Genomic DNA, 21,173 nt, shown 5'->3' on the forward strand with positions numbered 1-21,173 from the left:
CGGTCACTTAAGGGGGCATTATTACCTTGTAGGGAGCACCATGGGGATTAGGTGGGATTACAGGCTTGGGTTATTGTAAAAAATAAAAATAAAAAATTATAAATGATTGCCGCAGTGGGCTATGCTCCACTGGTATTGTCCTCCTTACATTTTTCAGGTGTGTGGATCTTTACAAGTACTTGAGTGCTCATGTTCTATACAGAAATATGGGATAGATGCAATTTCTCTATAGGCCAGGAGCTTTCCTGTTGCTTACATGCCAAATCTACACTACAAACGCAATGTGAATGCACCCTTAATATTTTATTTTCAGCGGTCTTCCTGGAGGTTCCACCCTTACGAGTGAGTTTTACATCTGATAATCCAGAATACCTAATAATCTGCCACTTGTCAGGTGCCATAGATTGATTTCTACCATACATATGAAATTTGCAGAGAGAGGGAGAGTGATATTTACAACCACAGAACAGCGCTTCCAAAGAAAGCATTCGTCTTCCTACCAGAATTAAAATCCACGTGGGCCGCATGAAGGGTTAATGAACGTGGTGTGAAGACCCTGTAGATTTGGGAGCTGGCAAAACTTAAATAAGGAAAGTAAAGTGATGCATTGTCTGACAAAGCCTTGTGACAACGCTGCACTGGAACTTTTCATACCATAAAATATGTGCATATTTAACTGGGACACGGAGCAGCCCTCGGGCGACAGCCATCCGCACCGCTCCCAGGGGGCTTCAAGTGGCTGTCGTAATAAAGACTAATGGATCCGGTTATTTATAGTCCCCGGGACCTGCAGTAAAATATTTAGTTCATCCACAAATCACTATCTGTGGTTATGTAGTACCAGCGAGAGGACAGCCACCCAGACAGGTGGAACATGCCGCCGACTAAATGCTATACATAGAGATCAGGTGCTCGTCCCCGCAAGGATGCACAGCTGCATGCTGGAGGCCTATAGTGATGACTGGAGCACCTGGGAGAGCATGCTGGGAGTTGTAGTTACTAGGCAGTAGCAGGCGTCTGGTCTACAGACATGCTGTAAAGACTTGCAAAAGCTACTTTCACACTTGCGGCAGAGTGATCCGGCAGGCAGTTCCGTCGCCGGCAAAACGTATGCCAACTGATGGCATTAGTAAGACTGATCAGGATCCTGATCAGTCTTAAAAATGCCTGATCAGTCCAAAAAATGTATTGAAATGCCGGATCCCTCTTTCTGGTGTCATCCGGCAAAACGGATCCGGCATTTATTTTTTTCACCCTTTTTTCGGTCTGCGCAGAAGGACGGATCTGGCATTCTGGTATTTTGAATGCCGGATCCAGCACTAATACATTCCTATTCCGGATCTGGCTTTCGGGAAAGTCTTCAGTTTTTTTCGCCGGAGATAAAACCGGTGCATGCTACGGTTTTATCTTTTGCCTGATCAGTCAAAATGACTGAACTGAAGACATCCTGATGCAAACTGAACGGATTGCTCTCCATTCAGAATGCATGGGGATAAAACTGATCAGTTATTTTCCGGTATTGAGCCCTTTTGATGGAACTCAGCGCCGGAAAAGAAAAATGCTAGTGTGAAAGTGCCTTAGTTTAAAGTGAATGTCACCTTTTAACCCCTTGTCACTTTCAGGTGTAATATTATGAACAGTTCTTAACAAATCTTTACAAATTTTCTGACACAAAGCTCCAAACGCCCTACATAGACTTATCAAGCTCGCCTGTTTTTAGGAGTAAAATTACACAGACGCATTTGCTCCTGTTTCCTAGTATTTAGTATTTTGGCGTATTGCGATCAGTCTGACCTCTGGTGGTTCTTTATCAGTACGAGAGGTTCATATTCACTAAGGGTTCATTCACACATCTGCAAAATGGGTCCGCATCCATTCTGCAATTTTGCGGAACAGGTGTGGACCCATTCGATTTCAATAGGGCCGGAATGTGCTGTCCGCATCAACACTTCCGGATCCGCAAAAAAATAGAACATGACCTACTCTTGTCCGCAATTGCGGACAAGAAAAGGCATTTTCTATGAGAGAGCCGGCGATGTGCGGTCCGCAAAATGCGGAATGCACATTGCCAATGTCCTTCTTTTGTGGATCCACAAAACACATACGGACGTGTGAATGGACCCTAAGACTGCTGTGCGCAAACAAGAAAACAGGCGCACGTCTACGTGAAAGTGCGACTTTTAAGGCAAACTTTTGTGCAACTCACCACTTCAAACAGATGACGAAAAGTATGCCAGCCCTGGAGTGGAGTAGAAATTAGACTGTTTTTGTGACTAAATCAGGCGCAGCTACATAAAAAGGTCGGAAAATAGGCGCAAAAGTTAGAAAACGTTTGAATTAGACAAAAAAAGCAAAATAGGCGAATAAGGTGCACATGCCTCCTAAACAGGCACATTTTCCGTAGTAAATGAGACTAAAAAAACAACACAGTCTAAGGGCTGATGCTCACGAACATATTTTTCTTCCGTTTCCATTCTTTTACAGGTCCGTATACGGAACTATTCATTTCAATGGGGCTTGAAAAAAAGTGAAACAATTCCGCGTGCATTCCGTTTCCGTACGTCTGCATGTCAGCTCCGCAAAACCCCAAAAAATAAACATGTCCTATTCATGTCCATTTTGCGGACTACAATGGATCTGTAAAAAAACGGATGCATCATGGACGTCACATGGATATCATTCGTTTGTTTGTTTTTTGCAGTCCACAAAATACATACAGTCGTGTGCGTGAGCTCTAAAACAGCACTTCTACACCTAAAAACAGGCGCAGACACTATCGTAAATGTGCCTGATAAAGTTAAAGAGGATCTGTCATAGCTCCTGACTTGTCCGTTTTAGTAACTTCTTGCCCCCCCCCCCCCCATGTAATAACAATTCTGGGGCATCTCTGCTTATGACTCTATTATTCCTGCTAGAAGTCTATTAATGAAATGCCATCAGTCTGCAATAAAAGTCCATATGGGTGTTACCTTTAGGGGTGCGTCCCTGCACAGTCTGACACTGGCAGCACTGATTGGATAATGGGACTGTGTAGGGACACCTCCACCCCAAAAAGTAACACCCAGATGGACATTCATCGCTGCCTGAAACCACCACCAGGGGAGCACTTACACTTTCACTTTACCAGTATGCAGTCAGCTCCCCCTAGTGATGGCTGCAGGCAGAACGCATGTTAACATTGCACTATGTGTATGCAGGGGATTTGGAGCTCTGTATCAGAAAACTGAGCTTTTGTGGCTAAAAATTCTAATATATATATATTATATTAGGAAATCAATCAGCACATAATCAATCAGACAATAACATCCAAGGAACGTTCACTTTGAGTGTCCAGTACACAACTAGTCATAAGTAAGGATGTGTTCACATCACACTTTATGATGTCCGTTTAGCATAGACTCTCGGCATATAGGCGAAGCATATCCATAGGGGTGTTTTAGCCAAAAAGAGAGAGCCCTTTTGGCCTCCGGCATGCCAGTATACCATAAGAAAAGTGTGGAGTGGTATACAGGACTGTACTATTCCATACAGCTATATACAGTACATGTGCAGTATACGTGTTTTTAGACATGGGAGTCTATGGGTGACGGATGTCCCTGTATGGTATCAGCCTCTATTGGTGGCATACGTTGTAAGCTTTTCCCAGTGTATATGTCAAATGGAAGCCATTAAGTGACGTCAATAGGGCATGCGCCATCCCTCTAAAGTCAAATCAGTAGCCACTATCTTTGCCTGACTGGTCTCTCATCAGGTGCGGCTCTATCCCTTCCTCATGCTTTACACTGCGAAAGACGATACTTTGATGATCACACCATCGCTCTATATTTCCATTGTTCTTCTCCTTTAGACGATCAGAATAATGCAAATAACGGAAGTGCCAGATAGGGGACGCAATAGTGCCAAATGGGGCTGAACAGATTCCAGCGACTACAATGGAGTCCGTTCAGGATCTTGTTTTTTTGCCAACATGCACGACTTTTTTGTCCTCTCTTTTTGACGGAATGTGCGATGCCCTGAATGGAACTTCCAGAGCAGATGTGAACAAGCCCTAAGCCGGGTGTTACAGTCTGTGAATGGATCTGTATCTAGTGTAACTCAAAGCAGCCGGCCATCAATGGGTGGATGTGTGAGCGGCTGCCAGGAGGCTTATTAATGGGACTTGTATTAGTACTCACCAGCCAGTATTTCCGAGAGCAATAGACACAGAGCTGAGGAGCAGATTGCACTTGGATTCGCTGATAACGGCATCATTAGCAGCTGGAGAAATGACTACAAACTCACGCAGGCCGTACCTGGAAAAGATGCATAATACTAATTAACGACAGAGTCGGTGTCATTCTGCCTCTGGGGCAGCATCGCAGCGTCAGGCTCATTAATCACACTGGCCCAATTCCTCTAGATTAGATCATTACAGCATTGGATTTCATGAATAGTCATTCCTGTGCTTTCTCGCGGCCGCTGTGATCTCAGATGGAATGTATCGGCAGTTAACAATCACATACATGTTACATGGATCACCTATAACAGTTTACGGCCGCAGCAATTATTGTGCGCCCGCTCAGAAGTTTATAATATCCGCTCAGCGCATCGGTCACCCTGGTTACCCGTATTTTCTTTTGTACCAGCAATGATAATTTCTGGTACTTTCTGGCCTGCGCTATCTGGCCAGATCACACAGTGGGCCGCCCGTGTCAGCCCCATGAAGAAAGCTGTCTATTTGCATATCTGTCCGGACTCACCCAGGACGACCGCAGGGCTGCAGCATTACACGTCAGCAGGCACGCTGAGCCAATGAAGAGCCGGCTCTACACGTGTGGTGCCTGCTGACGTTGATTGATGCTGCCCAACGGTCCACACTCGGAAAGAAGCAAGCAGAGGTCAGGAAGAAAAAAAACTTGTACCGCCCCAAATCTGTCAGGGCAGTCTCGGAGTTTGGTGGCTGTCCTGCCTTCCTGGGAGGGCTGTGGCAGGTCTTGCTCTTACCCGTCTCTGCATTTCTAGGATGCAGAGACAGTTAAGTGCAATGGCTCTGTCATGTGTGTTCTATTCACCAGGGGAACATGACGAGTTTTATTTTTTATTTTATCAACAATTCAGGGGCCGGCACTACTGTGAGGGGCCACTAAAGGAGGGGTTCTACTTTAAAGGGGAATTCAGTTTTGTAGGCCCCAAAGGGGACTGGGTGGAATTGGGACCTGTATAGACAGACATTAACCACTTCAGCCCCGCTAGGTGAAACCCCCTTCATGACCAGAGCACTTTTTACACTTCGGCACTACACTCCTTTCACTGTTTATCGCTCAGTCATGCAACTTACCACCCAAATGAATTTTACCTCCTTTTCTTCTCACTAATGGAGCTTTCATTTGGTGGTATTTCATTGCTGCTGACATTTTTACTTTTTTTGTTATTAATCAAAATGTAACGATTTTATTGCAAAAAAATGACATTTTTCACTTTCAGCTGTAAAATTTTGCAAAAAAAATGACATCCATATATAAATTTTTCGCCAAATTTATTGTTCTACATGTCTTTGATAAAAAAAAAATAAATGGTTTGGGTAAAAGTTATAGCATTTACAAACTATGGTACAAAAATGTGAATTTCCGCTTTTTGAAGCAGCTCTGACTTTCTGAGCACCTGTCATGATTCCTGAGGTTCTACAATGCCCAAACAGTAGAAAACCCCTACAAATGACCCCATTTCGGAAAGTAGACACCCTAAGGTATTCGCTGATGGGCATAGTGAGTTCATAGAACTTTTTATTTTTTGTCACAAGTTAGCGGAAAATGATGATGATTTTATTTTTTATTTTTTTTTCTTACAAAGTCTCATATTCCACTAACTTGCGACAAAAAATAAAAAATTCTAGGAACTCGCCATGCCCCTCACGGAATACCTTGGGGTGTCTTCTTTCCAAAATGGGGTCACTTGTGGCGTAGTTATACTGCCCTGGCAATTTAGGGGCCCAAATGTGTGAGAAGTACTTTGCAATCAAAATGTGTAAAAAATGACCGGTGAAATCCAAAAGGTGCACTTTGGAATATGCGCCCCTTTGCCCACCTTGGCTGCAAAAAAGTGTGACACATCTGGTATCGCCGTACTCAGGAGAAGTTGGGGAATGTGTTTTGGGGTGTCATTTTACATATACCCATGCTGGGTGAGAAAAATATCTTGGTCAAATGCCAACTTTGTATAAAAAAATGGGAAAAGTTGTCTTTTGCCAAGATATTTGGAAAGAAGACACCCCAAGGTATTCCGTGAGGGGCATGGCGAGTTCCTAGAATTTTTTATTTTTTGTCACAAGTTAGCAGAAAATGATGATTTTTTATTTTTTTCTCTTTTTTCCTTTTAAAGTCTCATATTCCACTAACTTGCGACAAAAAATAAAAAATTCTAGGAACTCGCCATGCCCCTCACGGAATACCTTGGGGTGTCTTCTTTCCAAAATGGGGTCACTTGTGGCGTAGTTATACTGCCCTGGCAATTTAGGGGCCCATATGTGTGAGAAGTACCTTGCAATCAAAATGTGTAAAAAATGGCCTGCAAAATCTGAAAGGTGCACTTTGGAATATGTGCCCCTTTGCCCCTTTGCCCACCTCCGCATGATTTTTTACGGATCCATGGATCGGATCCACAAAACACATGCGGACGTCTGAATGGAGCCTTACAGGGGGGGTATCAATGACAGGGGGTGATCAGGGTGATCACCCCCCTGTCACTGATCACCCCCCCTGTAAGGCTCCATTCAGACATCCGCATGATTTTTTACGGATCCATGGATACATGGATCGGATCCACAAAACACATGCGGACGTCTGAATGGAGCCTTACAGGGGGGTTATCAATAACAGGGGGTGATCAGGGTGATCAGGGTGATCACCCCCCAGTCACTGATCACCCCCCCCCTGTAAGGCTCCATTCAGACATCCGCATGATTTTTTACGGATCCATGGATACATGGATCGGATCCACAAAACACATGCGGACGTCTGAATGGAGCCTTACAGGGGGGTTATCAATGACAGGGGGTGATCAGGGTGATCAGGGAGTGTATATGGGTGATCACCCCCTGTCACTGATCACCCCCCCTGTAAGGCTCCATTCAGACATCCGCATGATTTTTTACGGATCCATGGATACATGGATCGGATCCGCAAAACACATGCGGACGTCTGAATGGAGCCTTACAGGGGGGTTATCAATGACAGGGGGTGATCAGGGAGTGTATATGGGTGATCACCCCCTGTCACTGATCACCCCCCCTGTAAGGCTCCATTCAGACATCCGCATGATTTTTTACGGATCCATGGATACATGGATCGGATCCACAAAACACATGCGGACGTCTGAATGGAGCCGTACAGGGGGGGTATCAATGACAGGGGGGGGTCAGGGTGATCACCCCCCTGTCACTGATCACCCCCCCTGTAAGGCTCCATTCAGACATCCGCATGATTTTTTACGGATCCATGGATACATGGATCGGATCCACAAAACACATGCGGACGTCTGAATGGAGCCTTACAGGGGGTTATCAATAACAGGGGGTGATCAGGGTGATCAGGGTGATCACCCCCCAGTCACTGATCACCCCCCCCTGTAAGGCTCCATTCAGACATCCGCATGATTTTTTACGGATCCATGGATACATGGATCGGATCCACAAAACACATGCGGACGTCTGAATGGAGCCTTACAGGGGGGTTATCAATGACAGGGGGTGATCAGGGTGATCAGGGAGTGTATATGGGTGATCACCCCCTGTCACTGATCCCCCCCCCTGTACGGCTCCATTCAGACATCCGCATGATTTTTTACGGATCCATGGATACATGGATCGGATCCGCAAAACACATGCGGACGTCTGAATGGAGCCTTACAGGGGGTTGATCAATGACAGGGGGGTGATCAATGACAGGGGGTGATCAGGGAGTGTATATGGGTGATCACCCGCCTGTCATTGATCACCCCCCTGTAAGGCTCCATTTAGACGTCCGTATGCGTTTTGCGGATCCGATCCATGTATCCGTGGATCCGTAAAAATCATACGGACGTCTGAACGGAGCCTGACAGGGGGGTGATCAATGACAGGGGGGTGATCAGGGAGTTTATATGGGGTGATCATGGGTGATCAGGGGTTTATAAGGGGTTAATAAGTGACGGGGGGGGGGTGTAGTGTAGTGTGGTGTTTGGTGCGACTGTACTGACCTACCTGAGTCCTCTGGTGGTCGATCCTAACAAAAGGGACCACCAGAGGACCAGGTAGGAGGTATATTAGACGCTGTTATGAAAACAGCGTCTAATATACCTGTTAGGGGTTAAAAAATTCGGATCTCCAGCCTGCCAGCGAGCGATCGCCGCTGGCAGGCTGGAGATCCACTCGCTTACCTTCCGTTCCTGTGAGCGCGCATTCACAGGAAATCACGGCCCTCGCGAGATGACGCATATATGCGTGACTCTGCGCAGGGCCGCCACCTCCGGACCGCACATCTGCGTTAGGCGGTCCGGAGGTGGTTAAAGGGGTTCTGCAGTTTGTTTGAACTGATGATCTATCCTCTGGATAGATCGTCAGCATCTGATCAGCGGGGGTCCGACACCCAGGACCCCCAACGATCAGCTGTTTGAGTGAACAGAGCTTAGCCGCGCCCAGGCCAGTTGATACTAATCGTGACGTCACTGGGCCTGCAGTTAACAGTGAGAAGGCCTTCTCAAAAAGCTGATCGGCAGGGGGTCCCGGGTGTCGGACCCCCGCCGATCAGATGCTGATGATCTATCCAGAGGATAAACTGCAGAACCCCTTTAAGCAGGGTTAGATGCATGGCTGCTGCTGAACATGGCCTTCCTTGGGCTTTTTAACAATTGAAAGCTATGATCATCTACTAGCATCCTCAAACTGCTGCCCTCCAGCTGTTATAAAACTACAACTCCCACAATGCCCTGCTGTAGGCTGATACCTGTAGGCTGTTCGGGCATGCTGGGAGTTGTAGTTTTGCAACAGCTGTATTAGATGATCTGTATTCAGAGAGCTATCACTGTGTTATCTGTAGTGTTACATAGGACTGCAGGTGACATTTACTACATTATCTGTACTCAGAGAGCAATCACTATGTTATCTGTGGTGTTACATAGGACTGCAGATAAAACTTTTACGGAATATCCATAGGAGTCCCATAGATTCAGATACCACAGGTCCCATTCCCTCATAGAAGTAAATGGAAGGAGCCACGCACGTTGAGCCACCTCTCCATACACGGCCATAGGAGTCAGCATCTGTCGCACTTTTATTGTAAATCCTCAGAAACATTAGTTGAGAATTCCCCTTTAAATTATGGTCACACGGTATTGCAGGTTACCCCGTGGTTACTACATAGGAATGCACCGCTAGTAAGAGATCGCCCACCCTTCACGATGTATCGCCCACCTACCTATTTATAATCAAAGTCCCTTTTAAGGACCCTCGGGATATTTATATATATGCAACAATGGTCTACAATAGACCTTGAATCCCTATAGGGGTCCCTAACAAATTTTTAAAAAAATTATACTTTATTATTATTTGACAATACACACTACAAAAAAAGAGAGAAATGAATGTTTAAAATTTTCAGTGTCACAGTGTTATATGGGATTTTGTCGGAGTGGTTTACTTGGCAGTTCTCAGGATGTGATTGCATGCACAATAGTTTAATAGGAACCCTTAATAGGGTACACCTCATCCCACCAATTGATGTGGGATGATATTGACGCTGGCAGTTTGTAGGCAGATTCCTTGGCAGTGGGTACTGCGGAACGCTGATGTGAATATAACTCCTGCCTCACTTTCTAAACTAAGTGGTCCCTATATACAAGGTTACCAACCAGCTAACAATGTTGCTAATCTCGTATTTGTAGCTGTTTGTATGCACCGCGGAGCTCTCAGTAAATCAACAGTTTTCCTTACCACTATCTGCCCTCCTCACTAAACTCTGCTGACACTGCACTGCGTCCTCTATTACTGACTCATTGGATGGCCGCTGCAATCTACATCCCTATAGCCTCACACTCTCTCCTTATCTATTCAGCTGCTAACTGCAGCATATTAGTGGCAGTTTCCCTGACACTGTTCACTGTATTAAAATGTCGCCCTATACCACCCCTCCCGACATGTTTCGCCACCAGCTGTGGCTTCGTCAGGGGATGCGGGGTATATGACACTGTGACACTGAAAATTTTAAACATTCATTTCTCTCTTTTTTTGTAGTGTGTATTGTCAAATAATAATAAAGTATAATTTTTTTAAAAATTTGTTAGGGACCCCTATAGGGGCCCACCTACCTAACAGCAGAAGTTTAGGGGGGACACTGATTGTGAAGGAGGGGGTTATACTTCTGTCGAAGGGTCTCCCTTGGCACGTTTTTGTCAGGAGGCTGGTTTTGCAAGTAAATCTGGTAAATCTATGTCTAGGATAGATCTTGCCCTAATGAATAAAAAGTATAGGAGTTATGTAAAACGGATGAAATATCAGACAAGGTCTCTTTCGGACCATGTGCCTGTGTCCCTGGAACTTTGTCTGGCTTATGATAGGAATACGGGGAGACCCCCGTTTAGATGAAATCCCTATTGGTTGTCAGTAATGGAGAATCATGAAAGAATACAACAGGCGATCGACCGCTTCTGGAATATTAACTATAATTCAGCTAAAATTCAGGATTCTTAGTCAGCAATATTTCTAATCTGAGGAAGGGGTGTGGGATCAGTGAGAAAAGCGTAATAGAGCTAGCGGCATCAGCTACACAATCCTTCTATAGGAAGAAAATAGGAAAGTTATGCAGAAGACCACTGAAGCCTAGTAGCAGAGTCAGGGCGTCCTGAAAAACCGCTATCCATAGTGATTTCTAACCAAGACCAAAAAAAAAATGTATAGATAATATTTGTTTAACTAATGGTAAAATAGTTAATGGACAGCATCTTATAGAGAGGATCTTATATAAAGCAGACAGTATTACGGATGAAATGACGGATTCCTATTTGGACGCCGTCTCATTTCCAGTTATTGCTGTCGCTCAAAAGGAAGCACTTGAGGTGGTCTTTTCCATGCAGGATTTGGAAGGGGCAATTAAAGCATGTTCCGGTAATTACTCCCCCGGTTCAGACGGATTCCCAGATGAATTTTATTGGAAATATAGGGAAGCTATTCTTCCTAGGCTTTTGAGGGTTTTCACTGACTCGTTGGAGGATGGAAATTTACCAGAATCAATGACAGAAGCTGGAATAATATCAATTCCGAAAAAAGGTAAGGATCCCTCAGATTTGGGATCATATAGACCCATGTCATTATTAAATACGGATGTGAAGCTTCTCTCATGAATTCTGGCTACAAAGCTTTCCAAGGCCAGTTTACGCCAAATAAGGCTAGTTTCACACTAGCAGCACGGACTTCCGACAGGCTATTCCGGCGGGTGAACAGCCTGTCGATCCGCTAGTTCGCGTGTGCCCCCGGATTGCCGCTCCGTCTCCATTGACTATAATGGGGGCGGAGTTCTAGAACTACGGCCCCATTATAGTCAATAGGGACGGAGCGGCAATCCGGGGGCACACGTGAACTAGCGGCAGGACGGATCAACAGCTGTTCACCCGCCAGACTCCTCTGCCGCTAATGTTAAAGTACCCTTAGGGTACTCATTACAATATCCACTGGCTGTTTACGAACATTCAGTCTCCATCCTGTCATTGGACGCCTGGGTGGAGGGTGGAGGGTGGAGTGCAGATTCCTCTGGAAGGTCTTGGCTAGGATGAGTTTTGGAGATAGATTCATTGATAAGATTCAACTATTATATAGATCTCCATCGGCGAGGCTAAACGTTAATGGGATTTTGACAACTAGCTTCAATTTGAATAGGGGCACTCGGCAGGGCTGCCCACCATCTCCATTGCTATTTGACATTTAGGTTGAGCCTTTGGCCGTTAGAATGATAAAATCAAAGGGTTTGGACTATTAGGGATGGTGGATCGCATTTCCCTATACGCGGATGATGTCTGACTTTTTATAGATTATACAGAAACAACTCTCCCAACAGTCATCCGAATGGTTAACTCCTTTGGCGGGGTTTCTGGTTTAGATATAAATTGGTCAAAAACCACTCTGATGCCATTGGACTCTGTACCCCTCAATGAGGCTCGGCTGACTACGGCCTCATGCACTCAACCGTTGTGTGTTTTGCGGTCTGCAAATTGCGGATCTGCAAAACACAGATGGGGTCCGTGTACGTTTCACAATTTGCGGAACGGCACAGACAGCCATTGATATAACTGCCTATTCTTGTCCGCAAAACGGACAAGAATAGGACAGGTTATATTTTTTTTGCGGACCACGGAAAGGAGCAGCGGATGCCGACAGCACACGGAGTGCTGTCCGCATCTTTTGCAGCCCCACTGAAGTGAATGGGTCCGCATCCGAGCCGCAAAAACTGCGCCTTGGATGCGGACCAAAACAACGTTCGTGTAAATGAGGCCTAAGTTGAACGTTTTAGACACCTTTCATTACTTGGATATGATTATATCCCCCAAGACTGAAGATTTTTTCGGGTTTAACTTGATTCCACTGATAGCGAAATTAGGGTCAGAAATTGGGATATGGCTGCAACTTCCTTTATCTAGAGCTGATCAAGTATCCCTGGTTAAGATGGCGATTCTACCCCAACTCCTTTATATTCTTATGAATTCACCCATATGGATAGAGGATACATTTTTTTAACTTATGGAGAGAATCATGAATGATTTATTGTGGGGAAGGAAGCGAGTAAGGCTCAAATTGGAATATTTGTATAAACCCTTGGAGCAGGGGGGTTTGAATCTCCCCTACTTCAAGGGATACTTTATTGACAGCCAGTTATGGTTGTGTCGTGAATGGCAGAAAAGTGCGTTCCTATCGACCTTGGTGAGGAGATCCCCGTATAATAATATATTTACTCTTTTAGAATCTGAACAATTGATCAATCGGGAGCAGGATTATAGAGAGGCCACCAAATTATTATCTAAGACCTGGGGCACTATTAGATTATGGTTGGGGGTAAAAGGGTCGCTTCAATTCACTCCTCCTTTGGCACAATTCTTCTCTACAGGTTTTAGGCGGTATAGCTGAGGATCCGTTTTGGCAAAAGAATAGGATTTTATATGTTACACAGGTGGCGAAGAAAAGAGAGATATTGCCGTTTTGGGATTTAGCACAGAGGGTGGATAATTTATCGTGGTTTAGGTACTTTTAGCCGCGATCGGCACTTTCTAGTTTGAAGGATAAATCACGGTTAGAGATAGATACTTCTCCCTTCTTAAAGAGGACATTTCACCTTGAAAAACATTGTGAACTAAGTATCCTGACATATACAGTGGCGCCCGGGGATCTCACTGCACTTACTATTATCCCTGGGCGCCGCTCCGTTCTCCCGTTATGCCCTCCGGTATCTTCGCTCAGTAAGTTATAGTAGGCGGAGACTGCCCTTGTTCTGCTGGGCGTCTCCTCCTCCTAGGTTGCAGCGGTGGCCAATCCAAGCGCTCAGCTCATAGCCTGAGAGAAAAAAAACCCTCTCAGGCTATGAGCTGAGCGCTGCGATTGGCCAACGCTACAGCCTGGGAGAAGGAGATGCCGGCAGGCTCCTCCCAGTTGAGCCGAACATATGAAGATACCGGAGCCTATACAGGGAGAACGGAGCGGCGCCCAGGGATAACAGTAAGTGCAGGGAGATCCCTGGGCGCCACTCTCCATGTCTGTATGCTTAGTTTAGATTTTTTATTCTAGTGAAAGGTCCTCTTTAAGTAGTCATAAATCTTAAAAGATTCTTCTAGGTAGAATACCATTCTTGGCCAGACTCTTGGTTACTCAGATATGGTTTTCACGATAGACTCCAGATGTGAATACTTGGATAAATGTGGTGAACAAGGTAAAAGATTATGAGAATATCCTATATAAGCAAAGAAATGCTCAAGAGATGTTTGTTTAAGATATGGGAGGCCTGGAGGTTTTAAAATCCTGATGGTATATCTCTAGTTCCTGTATCTTTCCCTTTTGCTTCTTTTTTTGTTTCTTTGAGTGATCGTGAGATATGAGACGCATCACAGGGGTGGGGGTGTGTGGTTTAGGGGGAAAGAAAAATATAATAATATTGAATTCTGATTTTGTACTAAAACTTGAATTGTAATTGTTTTACCTTAATAAAGATATTATAAAAAAAAAAAAAAAAAAGGGTCCCAGGAGTGAGCGGTTGCTTATAATCCCTGCCAGCCTATCATTTCAATAGACTGTTAAAAAATTGAAAAATCCACTAAACACTGCCACCTACAGGTCAGCGGAATATAAAGCACCCAATACTGCAAATCCCTAGGCTAGAGCTATACAGCAACTTTAAAGGGTTTACCAGAAGTAAAATACAATAACCTATCCTAAGGATGGTGCGGTGGGGATTCCTACTCCTGGCATCCCCACAGAGCAGCAGTTTGAAGAGAGTGCTGCAGCCTCTTAATGATAGTGACGTCATGCTCATTGGCCATATGGCCTTTGTCACATTCAAGTGAAAGACCCTGGGCTGCAATACCAAGCACAGCCACTATAAACGTATGGCGCTGTTTGTGGTATACTGTGAGAAGACAAGTGAGCGCTGCGGCCTCTTTACAACAGCTGCTCGACAGGGGTGTCGGGAGTCGGACCCCCACCAAAGTCATTGAAAACCCCTTTAAATACTCCCTGCCTGCAGCCACCACTATGGGGAGCTCACTGGTAGACCTATGACCTATCCTGAGGACAGATCGTCAATATTGCATTCCTGGAAAACCCCTTTAAGCTCTGAACTCAGCTTCTCTTCAGCGGTCCCACGGAGTTGAACTGAGTGGCAGACCACCAGTCCATTCACTCTGGGACCTTACTCTTGTGATCGGTGGGGTCCTGTGGATAGGGGGTCCTGCAGTCGGACCCCCAGTGATTATAGGAAGTGAGGTTTGTGAGAAAGTCCCTTTAACACCCAGTACATAAGTTCAGGCAGTGCGGTGACAGACAGCGATGGAGGGGCAGTTATCAGACCCATCTCAGAATACACATTATTAGTGGAAATAGTCTTTCTGTTCCAGCCGCAATGTAACGAGGAGACGAGCCAACAACTGTCAAGTGCAGCATTAATGAGACGTAATTTAACAGATGACCTGCCGCTTGTATCCAGGCTCAATCATACTGTGTGGCCGCAGGCAGCGGTAACGGATCGCCTCAGGTAGTTTTAAATTTAGCGTAGAGGTGAGATGTCAGTAAGTTAACTTCAGGGATAGAAATGAGGCATATGGAACTATGTAAAGAGGTGATCGCATTAATTATTTTCATACCAGAAGTTGGAATTACTGTTAATAGCTGTATTAAAGGGATTTTCCTGATCGGTGAGAAGGGCAGTAGCGCCACGGCCTTCTCTCAGCAAACCAAGCACAGCGCCGTACATTGTAAAGCGGTTATGCTTGGTATCGCAGCTCAGCCCCATTCACTTCTATGGGGCTGAGCTGCTCCTAGGCCTTGTGACAGATTAACGTGCCGTCACCTGGCCTAGGAAAAGCTGAGAGGAGGCCGAGGTGCTACTCTAAGCGCTGATGCCTTCTTAAACTGATCGGTGGTGGTCGTAAGGTTCGTACCCCCACCAATCAGATACTGATGACCGATCCAGAGGACAGATAATCATTTTTGTAAAAAAAAAATCTTGGAAAAACCCTTTAAAGGGCATCTGTCAGCAGTTTTGTTTCTATGACACTGGCTGACCTGTTACATGTGCACTTGGCAGCTGAAGGCATCTGTGTTGGTCCCATGTTCATATGTGCCCGCATTGCTGAGAAACATGATGTTTTAATATATGCAAATGAGCCTCTAGGAGCAACGGGGGTGTTACCGTTACACCTAGAGGCTCTGCTCCCTCTGCAACTGCCGCGTCCTCTGCACTTTTACACTGCCAGGCCCTGTCAACATCACATTTGGCCCTGTCAAAGCACATGGAGCGGAACGGGTCCGCACCGGATCCACAAAAAATGCAGATCGGATTCAGACAGAAACTACGGCCATGTGCATGTGCCCTCAAAGCGGTTCTACAAGCGTGGGAACCCTGGTATATATGGCCAGCAGGATGCAAAAGTAAAAAAAAAAAAAAATTCTCATCTGGCACCAGTGTTCCAGGTCCAGCACCGAGCTCCTTTCTCCTCCGCTTTCGTGCCCACTGGACTGGAAGTGCGATGTGTTGTCTACGTGCCAATAAATTGCCTCAGCGCAAAGGGGAGGTGGGGGGGTGGGCTTTGTAAGGGGAAGAGAAGGGCGCTCAATGCTGGACCCAGCCATAGGTGAGACTTTTATAAATGCCCCCTTTTGTGTTTCGGTTTTATCATCTCTGATACACTGTAACGAGCCTTGCTCCTGTGTCAACAGCCGGACAAACAAGAAGGCTCTCATTTACTGACAGCAAGCCGAGAAGCTGAAGGCATCTGTGTTGGTCCCATGTTCATATGTGCCAAAGAAAAAAGTTTTAGTGTATGCAAACGAGCCTCTAGGAGCAACGAGGGCGTTACTGTTACACCTAGAGGCCCTGTTCTCTCTGCAATTGCTGCGCCCTCTGCACTTTGATGGACAGGGCAAAGCAGTGAAAATGTCATCAGCTGTTAACCACTGTATGTGGAGCCCTGTCGTGACGGTCACAGCTCACCTCCTCACCCTCCTATGACACTTAAATCTCAGATTAAAAAAGGTTAAGAAATTGAGATCGGAGGTTTCTCCGATCTCCGTCCGTGCAGCAGTATTATAACCGTGCTTCTGATCATGAGGGCACAGTGGCAGTGCCCACGTGATCAGAGCACCATAATAGTATGACGCAGATCCTGCTTCTTTAGCAGGCATGGTTATGTACACATTAGGTACTTACCATCGCACCAGGCAGTGAGCGATCGGTGGGAAGTCATTGTTGGTGCACAGCAAGTCTTGCATGGAGACAGGGAGGGAATCTGGAGAGAACACGAAACATAAGTAAACAAATAATACGTACACGTGGTGTTTTAGTGTGCATTACCCTACCCCTACCCTAAAGCAGACACTGCCGGAGTTCTAGCAGTTACACCGGTTTTCTGCATATGGCATGAACCTCATTCATCACATTTCAAGTGAATGAAACCAGAGACTTACCCCTAGTGATAAATGAACCCACCAGCAACATCTGCACCACTGGGCAATATAGTTGGCATCGTGCCATTATTATAAGGTACAGGAGCCGGCCCCGAACTCTCCACAGTGGATCTCAGTTGAATATTATAGCTAATATCCTGCTGCTTAAAGAGGTTCTCCCATTATGACAACTTCTCCTCTCTCCACGGGTTAGGGGATGTGTCGGATCTACAGGGGTCCAACCTATGAGGCCCCCACAAATCACAAGAACGGGAGCCTGTGTTCTCCCTTTTTTTTTTTTTTTTAAATCAGATCTTTTTTTATTGAAAAATGTATAATGTAAATACACATTATTACATGTCACAAACAAAGATGACATAGAGACATATTATCCAGCAGGGCTGGTAACAAACAGGGTACCAAGCCATGTGTAATAATCAAATTTCAACCCAACCCCCCATACCGCCCCACCGTAACCTGCACAATACAAAGGCGCACTATTATATATTCCTATTCAGACGTCGAAACGACAGCCACGGTTCCCATAATTTTTCAAATTTTGCTGGGCATCCACGCTTCTGGTACACCATCCGTTCATAGCTTAACATCGTATCAACAGTACTTAAGAATTTGCCTAGGGTTGGTGGCGCTGTCTGTATCCAATGTAGGGCGATTAACTTTCTAGCAACATATAACACTCTACCTATAGCTATTTTATGCACCTGACTAGTGGCCAATTCAGAGACGTATCCCAACACACACACTTTCGGGTCAGGCAGTATCCGTACCTTGTAAACGTCCTGTATTGTCTGCGATACCATCTCCCAGTATCTCCCTAGCCTCTCGCACGTCCACATCATATGCAAAAAATCTGCAGAAACCATAGAGCACCTTGGACATTCATCCGTGGGTCTAAACCCTATGCGAAACAAAAAAACCGGTGTCTTGTAGACCCTATGGACAATGAACAGCTGCGAGAGTTTACGCCCTTCACTCAAGGAAGAGAGAGGTATCGCCTCCAGTATGTCAGACCATTGGTCATCGGTTAGCTCACCAACATCCTTCTCCCAGTTACCTTTAGCCACAAGCGGATGCGACAGTAGGAACTTATCAAGAAACAGCTTGTATATACAGGAGATCATACCTCTCCTCGCCCCCCTGGACAGAATCTGGTGCAATGCAGCATCTCTCCCCGCCACCACAGTCACGCCTCTAAATGTAGAGTTGTACGCGTGTCTCACCTGAAGATATTTATAAAAGTGTGTTCTAGGTAGTTCATACAGCTCCTGAAATCTGGTAAAGGACATGAACTTCTTTCCTTCCAGAAGGTGGCCCAACCTCAGAATACCCTTCCTTTTCCACGCCCCAAAATCAGACAGAGAGAGGAATTCCGGCAGCACGGGATTGTCCCACAATGGAGTGTATTCCGTATTGCCGACAACCCCCCTCAGGAGCTTAACCCTGTTCCACACGGAGTGCATCAAGTATCCCAAATCTCCCAACAGACCATTCTTCCCGGCCCCTCTAGTCTCAAGGATCAGCAATAGGTCCTTAGATGACAAGCAATGATTAAACAACTGACACGACACCTCACTCGACTCCAGTTCTATCCACCCTTTAAAATGTTGGCATTGTGCAGCCAGGAAGTATACCCAGGGGTTTGGCACTGCAAGGCCCCCTTCCGTCTTAGGATATTGCAGCGTTTCGAGCTTAATTCTGTGTTCTCCCTTTTGAATGGAGCGTCATTGCTTTCAAATGGTACACAGCACCCGTTCGCGTGAGCAGGGGATAAGTTGCTGTCATTAGCAGCTGAGACATCGAAGTGGTTAAACAGAGGGAAGGGTTTTCCTATGTCATACCCTTGGCAAAAAAAGGATACAAAAGCACAGCACACCACGCTATTGTATCCTGTCCAGTAAAAAAACCTATACGTCAATGTATATGTTTTCTTTTTTACAATGGAACTTGGTGAACAAATACCACTAGATGGCGAAAACGTGAAGTCTACCCACCCCTGACAGGCGCAGTACACTACAATACAGGGTCTAGTCCCATACTGAGACTAAAACAAATGTACTGTATTTTTGCCCTGTAAGATGCACTTTTCCCCCCAAAAGTGGGGGGAAAATGTCAGTGCGACTTATAGGGCAAATACTAGTGAGAGCTTCTATTACACAGCAGGGTTCGGAACAGGAGAGGCGAGTTGATTTTATTTTTTTGTCTGAACTGAGGTCTTATTACCTTGGGGGTCTGATCTGAGGTCTGATTGAGGGCCTGAGCTGGGGTTTATTTAACATTGGGGGTCTGAGCTGTGGTCTATGATGAGGTCTAATTAACACTGGGGGTCGCATCTGAGGTCTGATTAACACTGAGGGTCGCATCTGAGGTCTGATTAACACTGAGGGTCGCATCTGAGGTCTGATTAAGGCCCCATGCACACGGCCGTGTTTCACGGCCGTGTGCGGGCCGTGGAACCGCGGCCTGGATCTCTCCTGAGAGCAGGAGCGCACGGCGTCACTGGTTGCTATGACGCCGTGCGCTCCCTGCTGCAGGCACAGTACAGTAATACACTGGTATAGATCATACCAGTTTATTACTGTATTGCGGCGGCAGCAGGGAGCGCACGGCGTCATAGCAACCAGTGACGCCGTGCGCTCCTGCTCTCAGGAGGGATCCAGGCCGCGGTTCCACGGCCGTGAAACACGGCCGTGTGCATGGGGCCTAACACTGGGGGTCTGATCTGAGGTCTGACAAAAAATATTTATTTTCCTCCACTAAAATCTGGGTGCTTCTTACATGGAGAAAATATAAAAATATGGTGAAACAAAAATAAAACAATGTAACAATAATCCAAAGGAAAAAAACTTGTTAACAAACCAAAGCAGGAATGGCATAATGTAAGTCAGGAGGTTTAAGGATGGGCAGAAGAATGGATGTCAAGAAGAACGGCTAAACGACTATGATATTGAAATCTACAGCTTAAAGGGGTTCTGCAGTTTTTTTAAACTGATAATCTATCCTCTGGATAGATCATCAGCATCTGATCAGCGGTGGTCAGACACCCGGGACCCCCCACCGATCAGCTGTTTGAGAAGGCAGCGGCGCTCTCAGTTTCCCTCAGGCCCAGTGACGTCACGACTAGAGATGAGCGAACCTCTGTTTTAAGTTCGGCGTCTAAAGTTCGGGTTTGGATTAGCGGAGAATCCCGATCTGGAACCGGATATGGATTCCGACTTCCGTTGTGGTCCGTGGTAGCGGAATCAATAATGGCCGATTATTGATTCCGCTACCACGGACCACAACGGAAGTCGGAATCCATATCCGGTTCCAGATCGGGATTCTCCGCTAATCCAAACCCGAACTTTAGACGCCGAACTTAAAACAGAAGTTCGCTCATCTCTAGTCACGACTAATATCACTGGCCTGGGCGCGGCTAAGCTCCATTTAAGTGAACAGAGCTTAGCCCAGCCCAGGCCATTGATACTAGTCGTGACGTCACTGGGCCTGCGGTAAACAGCGAGAAGGCCACGGAGCTACTGCCAGCGCCGCTGCCTTCTCAAACGGCTGATTGGCGGGGGTCCCGGGTGTCTGACCACCGCTGATCATCAGTTTTTAAAAAAATGCAGAACCCCTTTAAGGCCTCATGCACATGCCCATTGTTGGCCGTTCCATGCATTGCGGACCACAAATTGCAGTCCCCAATGCACTGAATGGCCAGCAATAGGCAACATCCGTGCAGTTTCCACAGACGGATGCAGACTCTTTCAACTTAAATGGGTCCGTGGTCCATATGCAAAGCAAAAAATAGAACATGGGTGCACAAACGGCCAGGGCCCGTATATTGCGGACCCAGTTTGCCGGCCACAATACAGGCCCGGCTGGCACACACTCATGTGCATGAGCCCTAACTAAGAGGAAAAGCACAAACTCTAGACTCTCAGGAAGAGTACGGTGCTCCCAGGTCACATCCATAGGAATTTCGTATGTTGCACAGTCTATTATTTGATGGTCATACAGATGCCAGAAA

At 46.0% G+C, this 21,173-nt stretch overlaps 1 protein-coding gene across 2 annotated transcripts in view; it reads right to left on the minus strand.

Annotated features, from left to right (window-relative positions):
- RAB3GAP1 (RAB3 GTPase activating protein catalytic subunit 1) overlaps positions 1–21,173 on the minus strand; it is a 111,451-nt gene that overhangs the window by 75,809 nt on the left and 14,469 nt on the right. For both annotated transcript variants that reach the window (XM_044304794.1, XM_044304793.1), the window contains exons 5-6: positions 16,911–16,989; positions 4,176–4,292 (exon numbers count right to left, since the gene is read on the minus strand). In XM_044304794.1, coding sequence (XP_044160729.1) covers positions 4,176–4,292; positions 16,911–16,989 — 196 coding nt within the window. The remainder of the gene's footprint in view (positions 1–4,175; positions 4,293–16,910; positions 16,990–21,173) is intronic.

Source organism: Bufo gargarizans, chromosome 8 (assembly GCF_014858855.1).
Source record: "Bufo gargarizans isolate SCDJY-AF-19 chromosome 8, ASM1485885v1, whole genome shotgun sequence".
Taxonomy (NCBI): Eukaryota; Metazoa; Chordata; class Amphibia; order Anura; family Bufonidae; genus Bufo; species Bufo gargarizans.